Genomic DNA, 20,304 nt, shown 5'->3' on the forward strand with positions numbered 1-20,304 from the left:
ACAGGGCGCGGAGGGGGAGACCCAGAGAGGCAGAAAGGAGAGAAGCAGGGAAGAGAGTGAGGCTTCTGTCTGCCCACAGCTGCTCCTGACATCACTGGGGTGGAGTCCCAGTCTTGGGCAAAGTCCCTTCCTGAGAACCGGGGGCCTTACACCCATTTTCAGGGTCCCAGGATGGGGAGACTGAGATGCAGACAGAGATGGGGAGACAAGGCGACAAGGCGGGACTGGAGGCTGAGGGACGGAGACCAGGGAAGGAGATGCAGAGACCGGGGGAGACACACAGAACCAGGAAGACCCTGCGTGCCGCCTGGACAGATCTGGGGTTCAGCACCCATTCCCTCGCCCCTTTAGGTCCCCAAGTCTTCCGCTCCACCTCCCGTAAGTCAGTGACCGGGACTCAACCCCAGCGATAGCCCCGCCTCCAGGGAAATCCGGGAAAGCCCCGAGCCGCTGGGGCCCCTCCCCGAGGCGGAGAGAAGGGCGGCAGAGGCGGGGTCAGGGGAGAGGCCCGCCTCCGTCCTTCCCTCCCCCTGGCCCCGCCGCCTCCAGCTCCAGCCTGCCTCTGAGTCATGCCCCCAACCAGCCGGGCCTGTTCCCCACCCACCAACCCCGCCCGGGATGGGAGGGGGACGCGGGGGCAGAAGGGAAGCCCGCCGGCCCCCCACCCCCCCCCCCCCGTCTTCTGGACCCGGGCTTTGGCCGCTGTGACTCTGATCTTGTGACCCTACGGCTCTTGCTGTCTCCCCGTCTCCCTCTTACCTGGCCTCTCACGACCTCTGGACCCCTTTCGCCACATCTGTTTCTCTGTGTATCGAGGATTTTGGGGGCACCCACCCTGTGCCCGGAGGCTTAGGCTGGGTCGTGGGACCCCGAGGGGAGAGACACGTTCGCGGTTTCTCTGTGCACTCCCCACAGAACATCTCCCCCCACCACGCCCCCAGCGAAGTTCACACCCCAAACTGAGCAGGCACATGGAGGAGGCAGAGATGGGGGCAGGGCAGGCAGAGGGATCGTGCCCGGGCGCCCGCCGAGGGTAGTCCCTGCCCTGGGTGCGTCTTCTCGCTCCCACAAAGGAGGAAACGACTCAGAGAAGGGAAGTGCCTGATCAAGGTCACCCAGCGAGGAAGTGGGAGTCTGGAATCGAACCCACGTCCTGGCGACCCCAAGGGCCTCAGGGAACTGCCTCCCTGGGGAGGTGGGGTCGGGGGGAGAGGAAGAGGCTGAGAGGCAGACAGCGCTCGAGGGACAGAAAGGGATGCCCAGAGACGATGGAGACAGAGACAGTGAGAACAGTGAGAACAGAGATAGAGAGACATCCATCCAGACCCTCGAGTCAGGGACAGTTCCAGACTGAGATACAGAGATAGAGACCTACAGCCAGAAAGAGACACTCACACACACACACACACACACACACACACAAACACACACGGAGACGCCGCCGGAGGCCCGCAGCCGCAGGGGTGGGGACCCCGCAACCTCGCGACCCCGCCTCCTTCCCGCCCCCGCCCCCCGCCGAGGCCCAGCCGCCCCGGGCGCCGCGGGGCCGGGAGGGGGCGGGCGCGGGGCGCGGGGCGCGGCGCGGGCGGGGCGATCGGCGGGCGGCACCGCGGGACGGCGGGAGAGGCGGCGGGTCCAGGAAACCCCTGGGGCGGACGGGTGGCCCCGGGGGGGCCGGGGGCGGGGAGGCGGGCGGCCGGCACCGCCCGGGCCGACAAAAGTCCCTTCAGTTCAGCCGGCGGCAGGGGAAGTCCCGGCGCTCGGCGCAACCACCCTCCCGTGCCGCCGAGCCCAGCCGCGCTCCGGCCGCCCGCTCGGCCGCCGTCCCCGGCGGCCCCATGCCCCGATGCCCCGCGGGGACCATGGACGAGGGGCCCGTGGACCTGCGCACCCGGCCCAAGGCCACCGGACCCCCGGGCGCCGCGCTGCCACTCCGCAAGCGCCCTCTGCGCGCGCCCTCCCCGGAGCCCGCCACCCCGCGCGGCGCTGCGGGCCCCGTCGTCCCCCCGGATTCCCTCCGCGGTGGCTCCGACACACCGGCTGTGCCCGCGCCCCCTCACGGCCTGGCGCGACCAGAGGCAATTTACTACCAGGGTGAGTGGCTTCCGCAGGTCATGGCCGGGTGGGGGGCAGGCAGTGCAGAGGGTGACCACCCGAGTCAGACGGCAGAGCTACTACCTTAACACGGGGGGGGGGGGGGCCCTCTGGGAGCCGAGGGACAGAAGCCAAGGTCCCAAGGACACAGAGAGGGGGTTCCTGGGGAGATGCGGGCAGAGCCTGAGGTCCCAGGGGTGCAGATATGGGAGCTTCAGGGAGCCAGCACCTTGGGACACAGATACCAGAGCTCTAGGAAGCTGGGTATCCGAAGTCCTGAGATCTGAGACCCACCTATAGGGAGCCAGGAGACAGTGCCCAGCAGTCCAGATATGGGGTCTCAGGGAGTCAAGTCCCAGGAACACAGAATTATAAACTCTTAAGAACCCAGATATATAGGGTTATAAGGAATCAGCAGCTGGACCCAAGAAGCTGGGGGTTTTGGAATCCTTGAACTTTATGTGGGGTCAAAGGGAGTGAGGGGAACAGAGGCTGGGGTTCTAAGGAGACATATTAAGGATCCCCATTTGTCAAAACCTCGGGAACCCAGATGTCGGGAGAAGATGGGAACAGAGTGGGAGTACTGAGCACCCCAATATCTGGGATCACAAAAACCCAAGGAAACTGATCCCAAAACCAGGGGTCCTAAGAGTCAGCAGGCCAGAGACCTGGGGTTCTAAGCACCCACTTCTGTGTGCTTGCAAGTGATCAGGGTCTCACTGGTGTCATGAGGTCAGGAGGCCTTAGGAGGGATTTGGGGACTGAGGATTCTAAGAACTGGGGGGCAGGACTGGGGAGTTCTGGGCCTCAAGGATTTAGGGCCAGGGAGGATTTGGGGGGTCTCTGGGCAGAAGGCCTGAGGGCACCAAGGCCTGGTATTGAACATACAAGGACCAGGAAACTTGGGGTTTCAGGAATGGAGCCCCCAAGGACCAGGAGATGACAGAGAAAAACAGGCACTATTCTTCCCATCCTGTCTCCGTCCCTGATACCCAGGAGGGGGCAGTCTCTCCCACAGCTGTGCCCACGTCACAATCTACGAGTGACCCCCAGAGCTGCAGAGACCCCAGGCCTTGGGCCTCCAGAACTTTGCCTGGTTTCTGCACCTTTCATCCCCTCAGGGTACAGCTTCAAGCCCTCCATCAGGAGGCCTGTCATTGCCTTCTCCCCTTTCCCATTCCCCCATGAAAACCTGAGCATCAGTTTTCCCCGTCTGAGTGATGGGTAGATGTAGATTTGCCAGCTACCTCGGTGCCTTCCAGCAGTTTGATTTATGCTGGATTCTGGCACTACTCCCTCTCCCCAAACTCTGTACACATTCATCCCACCCCCTACACCTGGTGCTTCATCCACCCTTACCTTCCTCAGCCACAAATTCACTCAGCAAACTGGCCCTGAGCTCCCCATGCTGGGCGATAGTGCAGAATCTTTGCCTAGTAGAAGATGAGGGGTCAGAGAGAAGTAAAGATAAGTGACAATGCCCAGGGCTGGGGAGGAGAGCTGCAGGAGTGCAGAGGGCCGTGGTAGAGGAGTTTGTCTTGGGCCTTGAGGGCTCAGGAGGAGATGCAAAAGGGACTAAGGGAAAAGGGCAGGTGACCCAGAGCGAAGGCCTGGAGCCGGGGGCAGGCTGATGACCTGTGGGCTTGGCCTCATGCATGTCCTTTCTCTCCCCAGGACCTTTACTGTCCCTGTACCCCACCCCGACCATGGGCTCCCCCTTTCCTCTGCTGAACTTGCCCACACCTCTGTACCCCATGGTGTGCTCCATGGAACACCCCCTGTCAGCTGACATCGCCATGGCCACGCGAGCTGATGAGGATGGAGATACGTGAGTGACAGTCCCCCGTTCATGGAGGGGGGTAGAAGGGTGGGGAGGCCAACCCTCCACCCACCTCACCCACCCATTGCAACACAGGGGCACTCAGCACGAGCTTTCAAGTTACCTGCACTGAATTAGAATCCTGTCTCCCCGTCTATGCGACTTTGAGGAAGCCCCTTTCCCTCTCTGAGCCTCAGTTTCCTCTTCTGAAAAATGGGCACCCTGAGAACCCTTACCTCCCAGGACTGTTTTTGAAGCAGTGGGCTTTAAAAGTTTTTACCAAAAGCCAAAAATGAGAAAGACATTTTACAGATTGACTTATTATACGAATTAGACATGTTAAGCTCCTTGCACAGAGCCTTGTAGATTGAAAGTGCTCAATCTGTATTAATTAATGTTATTATTATCATTATTACCTTTTGCTAAGCACACACACATATATAAACTTGAAATAAAAATTGCACAGAACAAACAGCACTCATGCTTACAACATGGGAGCTACTTTGGGGTTTTCTATTCTAGTCATGTCGCTGTTTCCTGGTCATAGCCCACTAAATTAATTTGACAATTCTTTAAGTTGATTTCACAAATCTCATGGTTTTATCATCTACTGTTTGAAGGACAGGCTTCTGAGCTGCATGAAGCCGAGAAATCCTGCATGGGAGTATTTAGCCCAGGCCTAGCACTCAAAAAAACACTTGACCACCATGGTTATGGTAATTCTACCAACCTCGGATGGAATCTCAGCTGGTCACTTTCTCACACCTCTCTACCTCAGTTTCCCCCTGTACAAACAAGAACCACAAGATGAAGGTCTCTATGAGGCAGAAAAGAAATGATTTCAATAAAGCAATTATACAGGAATGGGCTTGGGGACTCTGGAAACCACAGGGGGAAATGCAAGGAAAGTGGGGGGGTCTCCACCACTGGCCCCTGGGTAACTTCACATCCCCAAGCCTCAGTTTCCCTATCTGGAAATCAGGCCTCATGATCACAATGCGGATTCAATGCAGTGAAGTACAGGACTTGCTGTGCACAGAACAGGGCCGGGCACACAGTCGGTGCTCAGTACATGGGAGTGGATTTTGTTGGAACAGAGCTCCCAGGGTGGTTGTGGACTATCCTTGCGAACCCAAGCAGGACAAAGTGTCTGAGTTATAAATGTTATCTTTATATATATGTATATATAAAGATATATATATTTATACACAAAGGCCTCGGTAAAACTAGTTCCCGCCGCCTCTGGGTACCTGTGGGGTCATCTGTGAAATAGATTCAATTTGTCTCTGTCCCCAGGGGTGGTTTGTTTGCAGCCTGTGAAAGCCGGGTGCAGAAGCCCTGGCACACCAGTCTCCAGCCCCACGCCCCAGCCTCCCTCCCACCTCTCCCCCAAAGCAAACACTTCTGCCTCAGCTGCCTGGTGGGGGAAATCCCTTCCCGCAGAACTTGACCGCAGCCCAGCTGCTCTGCCTTCCCCACGTCAGCACCCGTCACTCACTCACAGCCTCCCCCTCCTGGCTCTCCCTCTAACCTTAACCCCTTCCGCTGGGGCCGAGGCTTTACCGGAATGGGCAGCGGGCCGGGCGGGGGCGGGGGTTGGGGGACACGCTAGGTCTGGATCCCCAAAGGGCCAAAGCTACGGTTGGGAGGCTGGACTTCGAGGTATTCAGGGCAGTAAGATCTCAGGGCATTTGCAATCACCCACCCACCCCCTCCCAAAGGTCTGGCAGTGGGGAGCTGGAAGTCTGAGTTTCCACGAGGTGGGGGGGAGGGGGGACGCGTTCTGAGTCCCGGAGGGCAGAAGTTGGGGTACTACATGCCTTGACCGCTGAGCGTGTAAGGCGCCGAGCGGCAGGGCAGCCGGGGGAGCCTAAAACTCGGAGCGATGGGGACAGTCCGTATCCGCCAAGAGTTAGGGCATTCTATGCCAGGGTCGCAGGAGGATGCATGCCAGGATGTGGGGGACAGAGAGGCAGCTGGAGTCTGAACCCTGAGGCATGGAGTTCTAGCGGGGTCCCCTGGCTGGAGCAATTGGGGTCCTTTCTTACCCCCAAGGTAACTAGAGAGAGCTCTTTGGGTCGGGCTCCCCTCTCCGCCTCATTCGAGGATGGAAGTTGGGGTGCCGGGGTGGCCAGGGTAGATCCCCGAAGGGCCAGGCTTCCCTCCCCCGGGAGCAGGAAGCGGAGCCCCGCCCAGCAGACCTGTTACTGGAAGTCCGAGGGCTGGGCCGCCCCTCCCGTCCCCACTTCCTCCAGCCCCGCCCCACCCCCTGCGGCCCGCGCGTTTATGGGAACTCAGGCCTGGACGGTTTCTCTGAAATCATTTCTCCCTCTGCCCTCGCTTAACCCCGCCCGCCCCGAAGGGGACCCAGGCGGGGCGTCCTGAGAGGTGCAGGGAGGGGACGGAGCCTTTCCCCGGGGGCCCCTGGCCCAGGTCCGACCCCTTCCCCGAGATTTCTTTTTCAAATGTGGCTTTCCCGGTTCAGGATCCGGGTTCAGAGTTTCACCTGCAGAATCTCTTCCTGGGAGCTGGCGGGAGATATTTTACCGAGGAGAAACCCGAGGCTGTAAAGGGCCACGTGACTTTGCCCACGCTTCAGGGCAAGAGAGATTTGCAACCCTGGCTCAGCCCCCGCAAAGCCCTCCGGTGCAGCAGAACTTCTCTGCCTCCAGCACCTAGGAGGTGGATTCTAGAAGTCTATTCCGCCGTGGGGAGGACCGCCGTTCACCTCTCTTAGCCTGGCCCAGGTTTGGCAGCAAGAAGCGGCGGGTGAGAAGGAAGTTGCCCCCAGTAAGTGGCCCTTAAATAGAGGTTGTGGGGCCTGTGTAACTTCAGCCAGCCTTATGGACTCAGCGCCAGCGTCCCCCCACCCCGCTACAGCCATCCCAGATTGTCCTCAGCTCTGAATGGCTCTTCCAGCTTCGGGGGCCCTGAGAAGCTGGCAGGAGGTTTATTGGAAAGGGTTCTCCAGCTCAGTGCCCGTGGGGATGGAGAAAGCCGGACTGGGCAGAGGGAGAATTCGCTGCTCTGTAGTTTCAACCGGGCCTCAGGGATCCCACAGGGAATATGGCAGCTGGAGCAGCCTTTCAGAGAGTTGGGGCCAGAAGGCTGGGCCTTCTATGCCCACACGGACCAGTCAGCGGATGCCATTGGGTGGCGTCTACCCACCCCCATGACCTGAGCAAGCAGCCCTTTTCAGCGGAGGGTAATTCCCAGAGAGAGCCGAGATTTGACAACCTTCCCAGAAGCTGAGGAAATGGAGTCCTTCAGTCCTAATGGGGGGATCAGGGTTGCGCAGTGCGGCCTCCCAAGCAATGACCCTCATTCCTGTTTGTCCCACCTGTACCATCATCTCCCTTCTGGGCAAAACTTGCCCCATGTACCTACTCTTGGGTTGGAGGCTGAACGTGATCTCCAGTCACCACAGATGGAGACCATCCAGTTCATCCCCAACCCATTCCACAGATGAGAAAACTGTGGCCCAGAACGGGGTGAGCACATGGTCCCCAGCTTCAAGGATGGCCAGGGATCCTTGAGAGGGCCTCATCTATTCAGGGTGTTTGTGGAGCACTTTCTCAGCACCAACCACTGTCATAGGCACTGGAAAAACGCTTTACCTGGTGGAGCTGACATTCTATCGAGGGAGATTCAGACAGGAAACAGTGTAAGATGTCAGGTGATGATGTGGAGGAAAATAAAGCCTGGGGGTGGGGGGGAGCCTCTGCCCTACCATTTTAGCAGAGGCCCCAGCGAGGGGAGTTAGCCTCAAAGATATGGGGGCGGGGGAGATACTGTTCCTGGCAGAGGGAACAGCCAGTGCAAAGGCCTAGGAGGCAAGCATGCTTGGTATGTTTGAGGAAGACCAAGGAGGCTAGTGGCCAGAGTGAACTGAGGAGAGTCAACAGAGATGACATCAAAAGGAATCGAAGAGGGAAAGACAAGATCACCCCAGGCCTGTGGGCCATGGTGAGGACTTTGAGAATTCTGTGCAGAAAAGGGGCATGATTTGACTTAGGTTCTAAAAGGGTCTCTCTAGCTGCTATGTGGGGAGCAGACAGCAGGGCTTTGTGGTAGTAGAGAGGCCAGTAAAGAGGGGACACTCCAAGGGGGAGATGATGGTGCCTGAACCAGGATGGAGGGAATGGGGAGCAGTGGTTGGATACCCCTGTTACTTCTAAAGCATCCTGCACATTTTGGAGTTAGCACTGCTAGGCATACAGGGGTGAGAGGTGACCACTCTCATGCCTGTGATTCTCCACCCCCAGGCCACTCCACATTGCCGTGGTGCAGGGCAATCTGCCAGCTGTGCATCGCCTGGTCAACCTCTTCCAGCATGGAGGCCGGGAACTGGATATATACAACCACCTCCGGCAGGTGAGCCTGGGGACCTGAGTCCTAGGGGAAGAAGAGCTGGAGGCCCTGACGCTTGACTCTGAGGGAGGAGGTGCTCAGATTTCTGGTTCAGACTACTGCTGAGGGTCAGGACCCGGAAACTCTGAGGGAGGCAGGACTGGGTCGCAGGGCAGGAAACAGGAGTCCCTCACAGTCTCTGTTCCCCAGACACCGCTACACCTGGCTGTGATCACCACCTTGCCGTCTGTGGTCCGGCTCCTGGTGATGGCTGGTGCCAGCCCCATGGCACTGGACCGCCACGGCCAGACGGCAGCTCACCTGGCGTGTGAGCACCGCAGCCCCGCCTGCCTGCGGGCCCTGCTGGACAGCGCGCCCGGGGGCACCATGGACCTGGAGGCCCGCAATTACGATGGTGAGCACCTACCGGGGTGCTGGGTGGGGCTGTCTGGTAGGACCTGGAGTCCTTCTGAGGCTGCAAAACCCCAGGCCTACGTTTAACTGAGTTTCCCGCTCTTTCAGGGCTTACCGCCCTGCACGTGGCTGTGAACACCGAGTGCCAAGAAGCGGTTCTGCTCTTGTTGGAGCACGGAGCGGACATTGACGCGGTGGTGAGCGCGCTTGGGCTGGGGGGTGGGGTGGGATGAGGGCGCCTGGAGGAGCAGGGAGGGGCGGGGCCAACGGAGCAGGGCTCGAAGTACCTAAGGAAACAGATGCTGGACCCAGCGCTGGTTGGGATGCGGGCCTCCAGCTGCTTGGGCAGAGCAAGGGGACGCTCAAAACCTTCCTTCCTTGCCGCAGGACATTAAGAGCGGCCGCTCCCCGCTCATCCACGCCGTGGAAAACAACAGCCTGAGCATGGTCCAGCTGCTGCTGCAGGTGGGTACGGGCCCCTTTACGTGGCCTCTCGCCCACCCTCTCCTCTGGCCCTGACCACCTGTCGCTCCATCCCTGCCACCGACCCCTCCTCCTTCCAGTTCTTGCACTTGTGCTTGCTACGCTTCCAGCCCCGACCCTTCCTCCTAGGCCTCCTTCTGTCAACCCTAGGACTTGATTCCTCCAGACTACGAACCAGTCCCGGCCCATCTCGCATTCCTTCCTTTAAACCCCCAAAACGTTCCAGGCCCCTCCCAGCTAGAGTCTTGCTGACCCTTGTCTTCCGGCTTTGGCCCAGTCCCCGCGCTGTCCTTCCGCCCTGACTCCGTCCACGATCAGGCCCAGATCTCTGTACCCTTCTCTTCTTTGACCCCGCCCCCTTTGCCTTGGCCGTGGCTGCCGAGTCCGTCGCCAACGGCTTCGGTGCCGCCCCGCGACCCGCTTGGTCCCGCCCCTGTTTCCAGTTTCCACCCTTCTCTGACCGTCCCCAGGTCTGGCCCCGTCCCAGCTTGTGACCTCGCCCCTCACGCTGGCCCCGCCCCCTGGGTCCCGCCCCCTTCCACCCAGGCGGTGGTCCTGACCCGCGCCTCTCCGCCCGCAGCACGGCGCCAACGTGAACGCGCAGATGTACTCGGGCAGCTCGGCGCTGCACTCGGCGTCTGGCCGCGGGCTCCTTCCGCTCGTGCGCACGCTGGTCCGCAGCGGCGCAGACAGCGGCCTCAAGAACTGCCACAACGACACGCCGCTCATGGTGGCGCGCAGCCGCCGGGTGAGTAAGCACGCTGGTTGCGGCGGGGGATTGCAGGAGTTGCGGGAGTTGGAGGGGTGGGGGCTGAATGAGGTTGGTTCTGTGCCCGAGCGCCGGTCTGCAGGGATGGGACAGATGAGTGGCACGTGTGTGCAAGGGATGCGGCAGTGTGCGTGTGCGCATAAGTGCCAGGGCGTGGAGGCGAGCCGGTGCAGCCTGACGCGTGGGTGTGAGTTCTAGGCAGAGGAGAGACTGAGGCCCGAAGAAAGGAAGTGACGTGCCCTCTTGCACGTCCTGAGAGAGAGGCGAGGCTCCCTGAGCTAGGAGACTCGGGAACCGGGAGAAATGGAGAGAGGCAGGTCTGTGTGGACAGGGCTGGCCCGGAGGTGATCATGCGGCGGCGTCCCACAGGTCATCGACATCCTCAGAGGCAAGGCCACACGGCCTGCTCCGGCATCCCAGCTGGAGCCCTCCCCGGACCGGAGCACCACCACGTCCCCTGAGAGCAGCAGCCGCCTCAGCTCCAATGGTGAGAAGCCAGGCCCCAAGGCCAGCCTCCCGGAACCCAGGGCTCGGGACCCCAGCCTCCTCCCTAGCTCTGGCCTCTGGCCACCCTCACCCCCGCCCCTCTCTTCTGTTCCCGCAGGTCTTCTGTCAGCGTCACCACCTTCCTCGCCTTCCCAGTCTCCCCCCAAGGACCCTTCTGGATTCCCCATGGCTCCCCCCAGTTTCTTCCTTCCACCCTCATCTCCACCGACCTTCCTGCCCTATGCCGGTGTCCTCCGAGCCCCTGGCCGGCCGGTGCCCCCCGCCCCAGCTCCAGGAGGTAGCTGAGAGGAATGGGGGGGCAGATCTTGGACTCGTGAGGAGGGACCTTGCTACCCTGTGGGGTCAGCCCTCCTGGAAACTGTGAAGATCTCACTCTGCCCCCCCCCCAATCTTTTGGATCAGGATTTGCACAGAGGCACATATATTTACCCCCAACCCCCTTCTTCTCAGCACAGATATTCCTCCATCTCAGCCCCGCCCCCAACCCAGGACTCTTACTCCCATTTTTCTCAGGCATCCTGGTCTCCCAGTCTTTAGTCTGGAACTGCCCCCAAACGTTCATTTCCTTCTCCTCTCCCAGAGCTGGTGGAACCAAGGAACAGCTCTCCCTTCTGCACTCTGCCCACTTCAGTGAGGAGGGAGAGATGGGCTGACTCCAGGCACTGATATCCATGTAAATTATTAGGCGTTTTGGTTGGATTTCTTTTGTAATAAACTATTTTTGTACCATATCCCTGGCTTTGCTGGGTCTCTTACATGAGGAGGTTGGGAGGAAGTGTGTGTGTGTGTGTGTGTGTGTGCACATGCACACACCTGGATGCCATATCCAGCTGTCTCGGGCTGACGATGACAGGTGTGGGCGATGCTGGGACTTCCAGGTGTGTTGTAAACATGGCATCGTTGTGTCACCGTGCCGTTGTTTCTGGAGAGTGGTGTGAAGTGTGATATCTTTCCAGAGGACCCTATTGGCTTCCATAGTAACCTTGGGGGTGTGTGTGTGTGTGTGTCTCTGAAGGACTCTGCGGTTTGTGTGGTCCTTGTGGTACCACAGCTGACTGTGTTGACCTGTTGTAAACTGTTCATTCCAGCTGTCTCTGGGTCTCTAGGCATGAGTGTTCTTAACACTGAGACCTGCAGTTATCGGGTGATTGTTTCTGTGTGACTACTTTGCTTCATGTGTCACATTTATTCGGTGGCTCCAGGGCCCCCCCCACCAACATACATACATATATATATACACGCACATATGTACATATGTGTATACATACATATATGGGCTTCCTAGGTGGCGCTAGGGGTTAAAGAACCTGCCCTGCCGGTGCAGGGGCCATAAGAGACACAGGTTCGATCAGGAAGATCTGGAGGAGAGCATGGCAATCCACTCCAGTATTCTTGATAGAGAATCCCATAGACAGAGGAGCCTGCTGGGTTACAATCCATTGGGTCACAGAGTTGGACACAACTGAAGCAACTTAGCACATGTACACACACATATACATATATACATATGTGTATATAATTATACACACACACACACACACATATATATGCCTCACTGTGGGGCCTGTGGGATCCTAATTCCCCGACCAGGGATTGAAACTTCACCCACTGCATTGGAAGGCAGATTCTTAACCACTGGCTCCCCCACCCTGGGAAGTCCCCAGATATATTTTTGACTCTGTGGACACCTTTCTTATGTAGCAGTCAGGGTTTGCATTCATTCCCTGTTGCCACTGTAACAAAGCACCACAAATTCAGTACCTTAAAACAGCACAACTTCATCCTCCTACAGTTCTGGAGGTCAGCAGTCCAAAATCAGCCTCACCAAGTCAAAGTGCCAGGCAAGCTGCTTCCCTGTGGAAGCCAGAGAGGAGAATCTGTCCCCTTGCATTATCCAGCCCACAGAGGCCACCTGCATTCCTTGGCTCATGGCCCCTTCCTTGTATCAGAGCAATTTCTGTCTTCCATTTGCACATCTACTCTGATCTCCTGTCTCCCTCTTACGAGGTCCCTCTGATTCCCTGGGGTCCACCCAGATAATCCAGGATAACCTCCCTTCACGAGACCATTAACTTCCTCACATCTGCCAAATCCTTTTTGCCATATAAAGGAACAGTCACAGATTTCCAGGGGTTAGGATGTGGATATAATTCAGCCAACTCCTTTGCTTCAGTCAGAGAAACAACATTACTAACAAAAGGTATATGGATAAGAGATTCGATAAAGGAATTTGGGGACTTCCTTGGTAGTCCAGTGGTTATGACTCTGCACTCCCAATGCAGGGGCCTGGGTTCAATCCTTGGTCAGGAACCTAGATCCCACATGCCACAACTAAGAGTTTGCATGCTACAGCTAAAGATCCCACATGCTGCAGCCAAACAAGCTAACATATAAATAATAAATAAACAAATTTATTCTCTAACAGTTCTGGAGGCCAGAAGTTCAAAATCAAGGTGTCAATAGGCCACACTCCCTCCAAAGCCTCTTGGAGAGAATCCATCCTTGTCTCTTCCAGCTTCCAGTGGCAGCTGGCATTCCTTGGCTTGTGGCCGCATCACTCCCATCTCTACCTCCCTCTTCATGTGGCCTCCTTCTCCGTGTATCTGTGTCTTCTTTTCTGTCTCTTATAAGGACCATTTTCATTGGGCTTAGGACCCACCCAGACCCCATCCAGCATGATCTAATTCTTGACATCTTAACTTGAAGCGCATCTGCAAAGACCCTTTTTCCAAATAAGATCGATCACATTCACAATTTCTGGGGCGTTCGGAATATTTCCTTGTGGGAGGCTACCATTCAACCCAGGGCTTCTCAGGTAGTGCTAGTGGTAAAGAATTCGCCTGCCAATGCGGGAGATGCAGAAAATTCCCCTGGAGAAAGGAATAGCAACCCACTCCAGTGTTCTTGCCTGGAGAATCCCATGGACAGAGGAGCCTGACAGGCTGAAGTCCATAGGGTTGCACAGCTGAGCACACACACACACACACACACACATGCACGGCTCAACCCACTACATAAGGTGACTTTTGTAAGCAGCTGCGTGTGAGAACTTCCCTTGTGATAATCCCACCACATGAGCAAGGTCATGTGCAACGGCTGGTCTCTCCAGCAGACAGCGAGCTCTGGGAGGGCAGTGCCCTCTCCAGCAGACAGCGAGCTCTGGGAGGGCAGTGCCCTCTCCAGCAGACAGCGAGCTCTGGGAGGGCAGTGCCCTCTCCAGCAGACAGTGAGCTCTGGGAGGGCAGTGTCCTCTTGCTGCCTGACCCACGGCAGCCAACACACCGCCTGGCACGGAGCAGACCCCTGAGAAATGATGGCAGAATGCACTACGGTGTCTGTGATTCTTCATGGCTGTATCTGATCCCTTGTCCCACTGTGTGGTCAATGTGGGGGCAAATATTAGCAGCAATGTATTGACCATGCGTGCTAAGTAGCTTCGTCACGTCTGACTCTTTGAGACCCTGTGGACTGTAGCCTGCCAGGCTCCTCTGCCCGTGGGATTCTCCAGGCAAGAATACTGGAGTGGGTTGTCATTCCCTCCTCCAGGGGATCCTCCTAACCCAGGGATTGAACCCCTGTCTCTTACGTCTTGTGCACTGGCAGGTGGTTTCTTGACCACGAGCACCACCTGGGAAGTCCTGCATTGACCATAATGTTGCCCATATTCCAGATGGGAAAACTGAGACTCACAGAGAGCAAGCTGCTTGTCCAAGGCCAGGTCGGCTACCTCCTAAACCCACATTCATAGTCCCTGGGCCCTCTTGACTCACAGGAAGGTAATGTGTGGTTGTGTCCATTATTTTAAGTGTGTGTGTGGGCACCTGTGTGTGGAAAAGACAGCAGCTGTGTGATTGAGAGCACAGGCCCTGGAGTCAGACCTGGATTCAAGTCCTGCCCTTCTGCTCCCTAGCTGTGTGACCTAGGATTGGGTGATTTTCACAGCCCTGAGCCTCCATGTCCTCAACTGTAAAATGGGAATAATGTCCACTTCTCAGGGTCAATGGGTTGATGATGGTTTGATGAGAGCAGAGGTACCAGCCCCATCATTGGCCTGGAATGTGTGTGTCAGGATCTCCTTGTATCTGTGGGTCCAGACGGTGGGTGATGTGTCTCTTTGTGTGTGGGAAACTATCTCCGGGTTCAAAAGCTGAACCCAGCCCCTGACCTTGGCAAGCTACTTCTCTAAAACAAAGGATCTGGCTTCTCCACGGATGGAAATCCCCACTCAGCCTCCTGACCTTGGGACTGGGCACGTGTCCTTCCACACCCAGCCCCCTTCCCCTGAAGAAAGGCAGACTCCTAGGAGGTGGAGAGGAGGGTCACAGAGAGGGTCTCCAGGCCCCCTACACCAGCCCTCCCAGAATTAAACATGCCTCCCTCAACCAGTGCCACCAAGACCGTTCTCATCTGTGAAAGTCCTTGCATTCTTGAGCCAGAAGTCATACTTCCGAAGCATTTCTCCACGAGCCCCATTCCTGTTGCAAAGTTTCATTTGTAATCACCACCCTGGGTAAGCCCACACGCTCAGTCAGAGAATATCACTTCCAAGTGCATGCATTGCTGTTTCTGTGTGCTGTGCTCAGCCACTCAGTTGTGTCTGACTCTTTGCAGCCCCATGGACTGTAACCCCCAGGCTCCTCTGTCCATGGGATTTCCCAAGCAAGAATACTGGAGTGGGTTGCCGTTTCCTTCTCCAGAGGATCTTTCTGACCCAGCAATTGAACCCTTGTCTCCTGCATTGGCAGGTGGATTCTGTACCACCAGCACCACCTGGGAAGCTCCAAGTGCATGCAAGAAATCTTCCAAATCTTAAATATGGGTGCTATTCCCCTCAAATGCTTTTAAGAGCATTAGAACTAAACAGAGTGCTTCAGCTGGTTGATAAGGATTTGATGAGAGTGTAGGTGTGAGCTCCAGGTATGTGAGCAGACCCTCAGGTCAGCCACACCTCCATTTTACAGAAAGGGAGACTGAGGCCCAGAAAGGGGAGACTCTGACTTGGTGCGGCGATGAGTCCAGGATTCCATGATTTACCTTCACCGAGCGATGGAATTCATCATCAAGAGTGCAACCACCAATACCGCATACCTTCTGATATGACACTCAGAGAAGGACACAGCATCATTTTTATAATAGTCCTGCCACCAGAATCTGATCACAAGGAAATGCCAGACAAACCCAATCCTAGACATTGTTACAAAAGAACTAAGAAGTGGCCTGCGATTGATCAAAAATGTCAACTTCATGAAACACAAAGATAGGCTGAGAGAGTGTTCCAGACTGAAGGACACTAAAAAAGACATCAGAACTAAGTGCATGAACTTCCCTGGCGGTCCAGCGGCTGAGACTTTGCCTTCCAGTGCAGCGGGTACGGGTTCCATCCCTGGGGGCGGAGCTGGTATCCCACAGGGCATGTGGCCAAAAAATCAAAACATAAAATAGAAGCAATATTGTAACAAATTCAATAAAGACTTTAAAAATAGCCCACATTAAAAAAAAAAAAAACTAAATGCAGCTTGTGATCTCAGATTGAATGCTGGACTGAAAAAAAATAGCTTGCTATGAAGGATAGTTTGGGAACAACTGGCGATTTGAATATAAACCGTGTTGTTAGATGCCAGTATTGGATCACTGTTAAATGTCCTGCTGTTGATAAACATACAGTCACTGTGTAAGAGAATGTCCTTGGATTCTAAGCAAAGAGGTATAAAATCTGAAATTTACTCTCAAACTGTTCGAGGAAGGGGGCAGAGCAAATAATAAAGCAAACTGGCAAATCGACAACTGGTGAATCTGGGTGAAGGGTATTCAAGACGTCTTTGTCCTATTCTTGCGACTTTTCTGTGAATTTTAAATGATTTCAAAACAGAGAAGAAAGTCTGCAAATTAAAAGTCATGGTTTTAAGGCTCCACGTTTCTAAGAGGATAAGTCTGTGCATGCATCTGTGCTCAGACCTTGGGGAGTCGGAAAAGTGAACTTGCTGCTTCAGACTGCTTTGGGGTGTGACCTGGGTTTTAGGGTGTGTTTAAGGTCTAGGGATGTGGTCAAGGCCCTGGGGGCGTGGCCAACGTTTCAGGCGTGGCCAGAATGAGAGGCCGGCCAAATCCTTGGGTGTGGACAGATTCTCAGAGGTGTGGCCAGAGTTTACCAATAAGGCCTGAGAAACTCAGTTCCCAAGGGAGGAGGTAAATCTGTGCATAGAGCTCCCTCTTGTGGCTACCCTGAAGTGTGGCCTCCACTTTTAAAAACTGTTAAGTCACTCAGTCGTGTCGGACTCCTTGCGACCCCATGGACTGCAGCACGCCAGGCCTCCCTGTCCATCACCATCTCCCGGAGCTTACTCAAACTCGTGTCCATCGAGTCGGTGATGCCATCCAACCATCTCATCCTCTGTCATCCCCTTCTCCTCCTGCCTTTAATCTTTCCCAGCATGAGGGTCTTTTCAAATAAGTCAGTTCTTCACATTAGGTGGCCAAAGTATTGGAGCTTTAGCTTCAGCATTAGTCCTTCCAATGAATATTCAGGACTAATTTCCTTTAGGATGGACTGGTTGGATCTCCCTGCAGTCGAAGGAACTCTTAAAGAGTCTTCTCAAAACCACATGTCAAAAGCATCAGTTCTTCGGTGCTCAGCCTTCTTCACAGTCCAACTCTCACATCCATACATGACCACTGGAAAAAACCATAGCTTTGACTAGACGGACCTTTATTGTCAAAGTAATGTCTCTGCTTTTTAATATGCTGTCTAGGTTGGTCATAACTTTTCTTCCAAAGAGCAAGTGTCTTAATTTCATGGATCCACTCACCATCTGCAGTGACTTTGGAGCCCAAGAAAATAGTCTCACTGTTTCCACTGTTTCCCCATCTATTTGCCATGAAGTGGTGGGACCAGATGTCATGATCTTAGTTTTCTGAATGTTGAGTTTTAAGCCAACTTTTCCACTCTCTTCTTTCACTTTCATCAAGAGACTCTTTAGTCTTTCTTCACTTTCTGCTATAAGGGTGGTGTCATCTGCATATCTGAGGTTGATATTTCTCCCGGCAATCTTGATTCCACCTTGTGCTTCATCCATCCCAGCATTTCTCATGATGTACTCTGCATATAAGTTAAATAAGCAGGGTGACAATATACAGCCTTGATGTACTCCTTTCCCTATTTGGAACCAGTCTGTTGTTCCATGTCTAGTTCTAACTGTTGCTTCCTGACCTGCATACAGATTTCTCAAGAGGCGAGTCAGGTGGTCTGGTATTCCCATCTCTAAGAATTTTCCAGAGTTTGTTGTGGTCCACCCAATCAAAAGCTTTGGCATAGTCAATAAAACAGAAGTAGATGTTTTTCTGGAAGTCTCTTGCTTTTTTGATGATCCCAGATGTTGTCAATTTGATCTCTGGTTCCTCTGCCTTTTCTAAATCCAGCTTGAACATCTGGAAGTTCACAGTTCACGAACTGTTGAAGCCTGGCTTGGAGAATTTTGAGCAGTACTTTGCTAGCGTGTGAGATGAGTGCAATTGTGCAGAAGTTTGAGCATTCTCTGGCATTGCTTTTCTTTGGGATTGGAATGAAAACTGACCTTTTCCAGTCCTGTGGCCACTGCTGAGTTTCCCAAATTTGCTGGCGTATTAAATGCGGCACTTTCACAGCATCATCTTTTAGGATTTGAAGTAGCTCAACTGGAATTCTATCACCTGCACTAGCTTTGTTCATAGTGATGCTTCCTAAGGCCCACATGATTTTGCATTCCAGAATGTCTGGTTGGTGATCACACCATTGTGATTATCCGGGTCGTGAAGATCTTTTTTGTATCGTTCTTCTGTGTATTCTTGCCACCTCTTCTTAATATCTTCTGCTTCTGTTAGGTCCATACCATTCCTGTCCTTTATTGTGCCCATTTTTGCATGAAATTACTCCCTAGTTCCCTCTAACTCCCTTCCTTTAGCCCCAGGCAATCCCTAATATACTTTCTGTCTCTGTAGATTTGCCTATTCTGGACATTTTATATAAATCAAATCATATAATATGTGGTCTTTTATGACTGGCTTCTTTTACTTTAGCATAATGTTTCTGAGGTTCATCCATTCCTTTTAATGGTCGAACAATATTCCATTGTATAGGAGTATTGCATTCAATTTACCCATTTATCCATTCTCATCTGAGAGACATTTAAGTTGTTTCCACAAATCTTTGTGTGGATATATGTTTTAAAATTTTATCTCTTTATTTTTGGCTATGCTGGGTCTTCTCTGCTACATGGGCTTTTATCTAGTTGTGGCAAGTGCCGGGGGTGGGTACTCTCTAGTTGCGGTGGACAGGCTTCTCATTGCAGTGACTTATCTCATTGTGGAGCAGGGGCTCTAAGCTGTGCAGGCTTCGGTAGCTGCAGCTTGAGAGCTCAGTAGTTGTGGCTCCTGGCTCTGCAACACAGGCTCAATAGTTGTGGCACACGGGCTTTCTTGCTCCAGGGCATGTGGGATCTTCCCGGATCAAGGATCATACCTGTGTCCCCCGCATTGGCAGGCAGATCCTTTACCACTGAGCCACCAGGGAAGCTCCTGGATGTATGTTTTTAATTCTCTGCACTAGGTTGAGATAGGCATGGAACTCCTGGACCGTGTGATGACACTGTTTGACATTTTGAAGAGCTACCAAACTATTTTCTGCAGCAGCTGCAACATTTTACATCCTCACTAGCAGTGCCTGAGGCTCCCAGTTTCTTCACAGCCTCTCCAGTACTTATTATTGTCTGTCTTTGGAGGAGGGAGCGCTGCACAGCTTGTAGGATCTTAGTCCCCAGACCAAGGATGGCACCTACATCCCCTGCATTGGAAGCACAGAGTCTTAATCACTGGACCGCCAGGGAAATCCTAATGTCTGTATTTTTAATTAGCGCCTTCCTGGCAGGTGTGAAGTTGGATCTCCTTGTGGTTTCGATTTTTGTTTCCCTAACTGATCATGTCTTTTTCAGTATCTTTTCTTATCATCACTTTGTTTGTATCCGCTTTGCAGCTACATGAACTCTTAACCAGTTTGCCATATGTGATCCAGATATTTTTAAAGCATTAATGATATCCTCAGAGCCCATCTTTTCCCTTTGCTGTGTCTTACATTTAATGCTCAACCACTCATGGTTTCATACCATTATCACAAACAATGCATTCCCCAGGTAATATAGTGTACTGGTTTTGCAATTTTTCTTACTTGGTATAAAAAAGGAGGGAATAGCCACCCACTACAGTATTCTTGCCTACAAAATCCCACGGACAGAGGAGCCTGGAGGGCTAGTCCATGGGGTCGCAAAAAGAGTGGGACATGACTGAGCACACACGTGTAAATAACATTGTGTTACACTAACTCCTCTGCACTTGCTGGTTTTTTTTTTTTTTTCCTAAAGTCATTGTATTAGTTTCCTGTTGCTGCTGTAACAAAGAACCACAAACTGAGTGGCTTAAAACAACACATTTCTCTCACTGTCCTGGGGACCAGAAGCCCCAGATCAACGTGCTGGCAGGGCTCCGCTCTCTCTGAAGGCTCTAGGGCAGTGTCCTTCCTTGCCTTTTCCTAGCTTCTGGCTTCTGCCAGCAATCCTTGGCTTATATATGCATCACTCCAACCTCTGCCCAGTCAGGATACCTGTTTTTGCATCCCAGTTTCCAGTCATACTGGATGTAGTGTGTGTGTACTCAGTCGCTCAGTCGTTCTCGATTCTTTGTGACCCCGTGGACTATAGCCCACCAGGCTCCATGGGATTTTCCAGGCAAGAATACTGGAGTGGGTTGCCATTTCCTCCTCCAGGGGATCTTCCCGACCCAGGGATGGAACTCGCATCTCTTGCATCTCCTGCATGGGCAGGCAGATTCTTTACCACTGGGC

General features: G+C 54.2%; 1 protein-coding gene across 1 annotated transcript; it reads left to right on the plus strand.

The window, feature by feature from the left end:
- The first annotated feature begins 1,617 nt into the window (after positions 1-1,617).
- On the plus strand, positions 1,618-11,165 carry BCL3 (BCL3 transcription coactivator). The gene is made up of 9 exons (XM_055553088.1): positions 1,618-2,094; positions 3,769-3,922; positions 8,179-8,287; positions 8,474-8,678; positions 8,786-8,874; positions 9,065-9,142; positions 9,741-9,908; positions 10,299-10,416; positions 10,534-11,165. The coding sequence occupies exons 1-9, from the start codon at positions 1,839-1,841 to the stop codon at positions 10,719-10,721; spliced, it is 1,365 nt and encodes a 454-aa protein (XP_055409063.1). The 5' UTR covers positions 1,618-1,838; the 3' UTR covers positions 10,722-11,165.
- Positions 11,166-20,304: the final 9,139 nt, after the last annotated feature.

Source organism: Bubalus kerabau, chromosome 17, assembly GCF_029407905.1.
Source record: "Bubalus kerabau isolate K-KA32 ecotype Philippines breed swamp buffalo chromosome 17, PCC_UOA_SB_1v2, whole genome shotgun sequence".
NCBI lineage: Eukaryota > Metazoa > Chordata > Mammalia > Artiodactyla > Bovidae > Bubalus > Bubalus kerabau.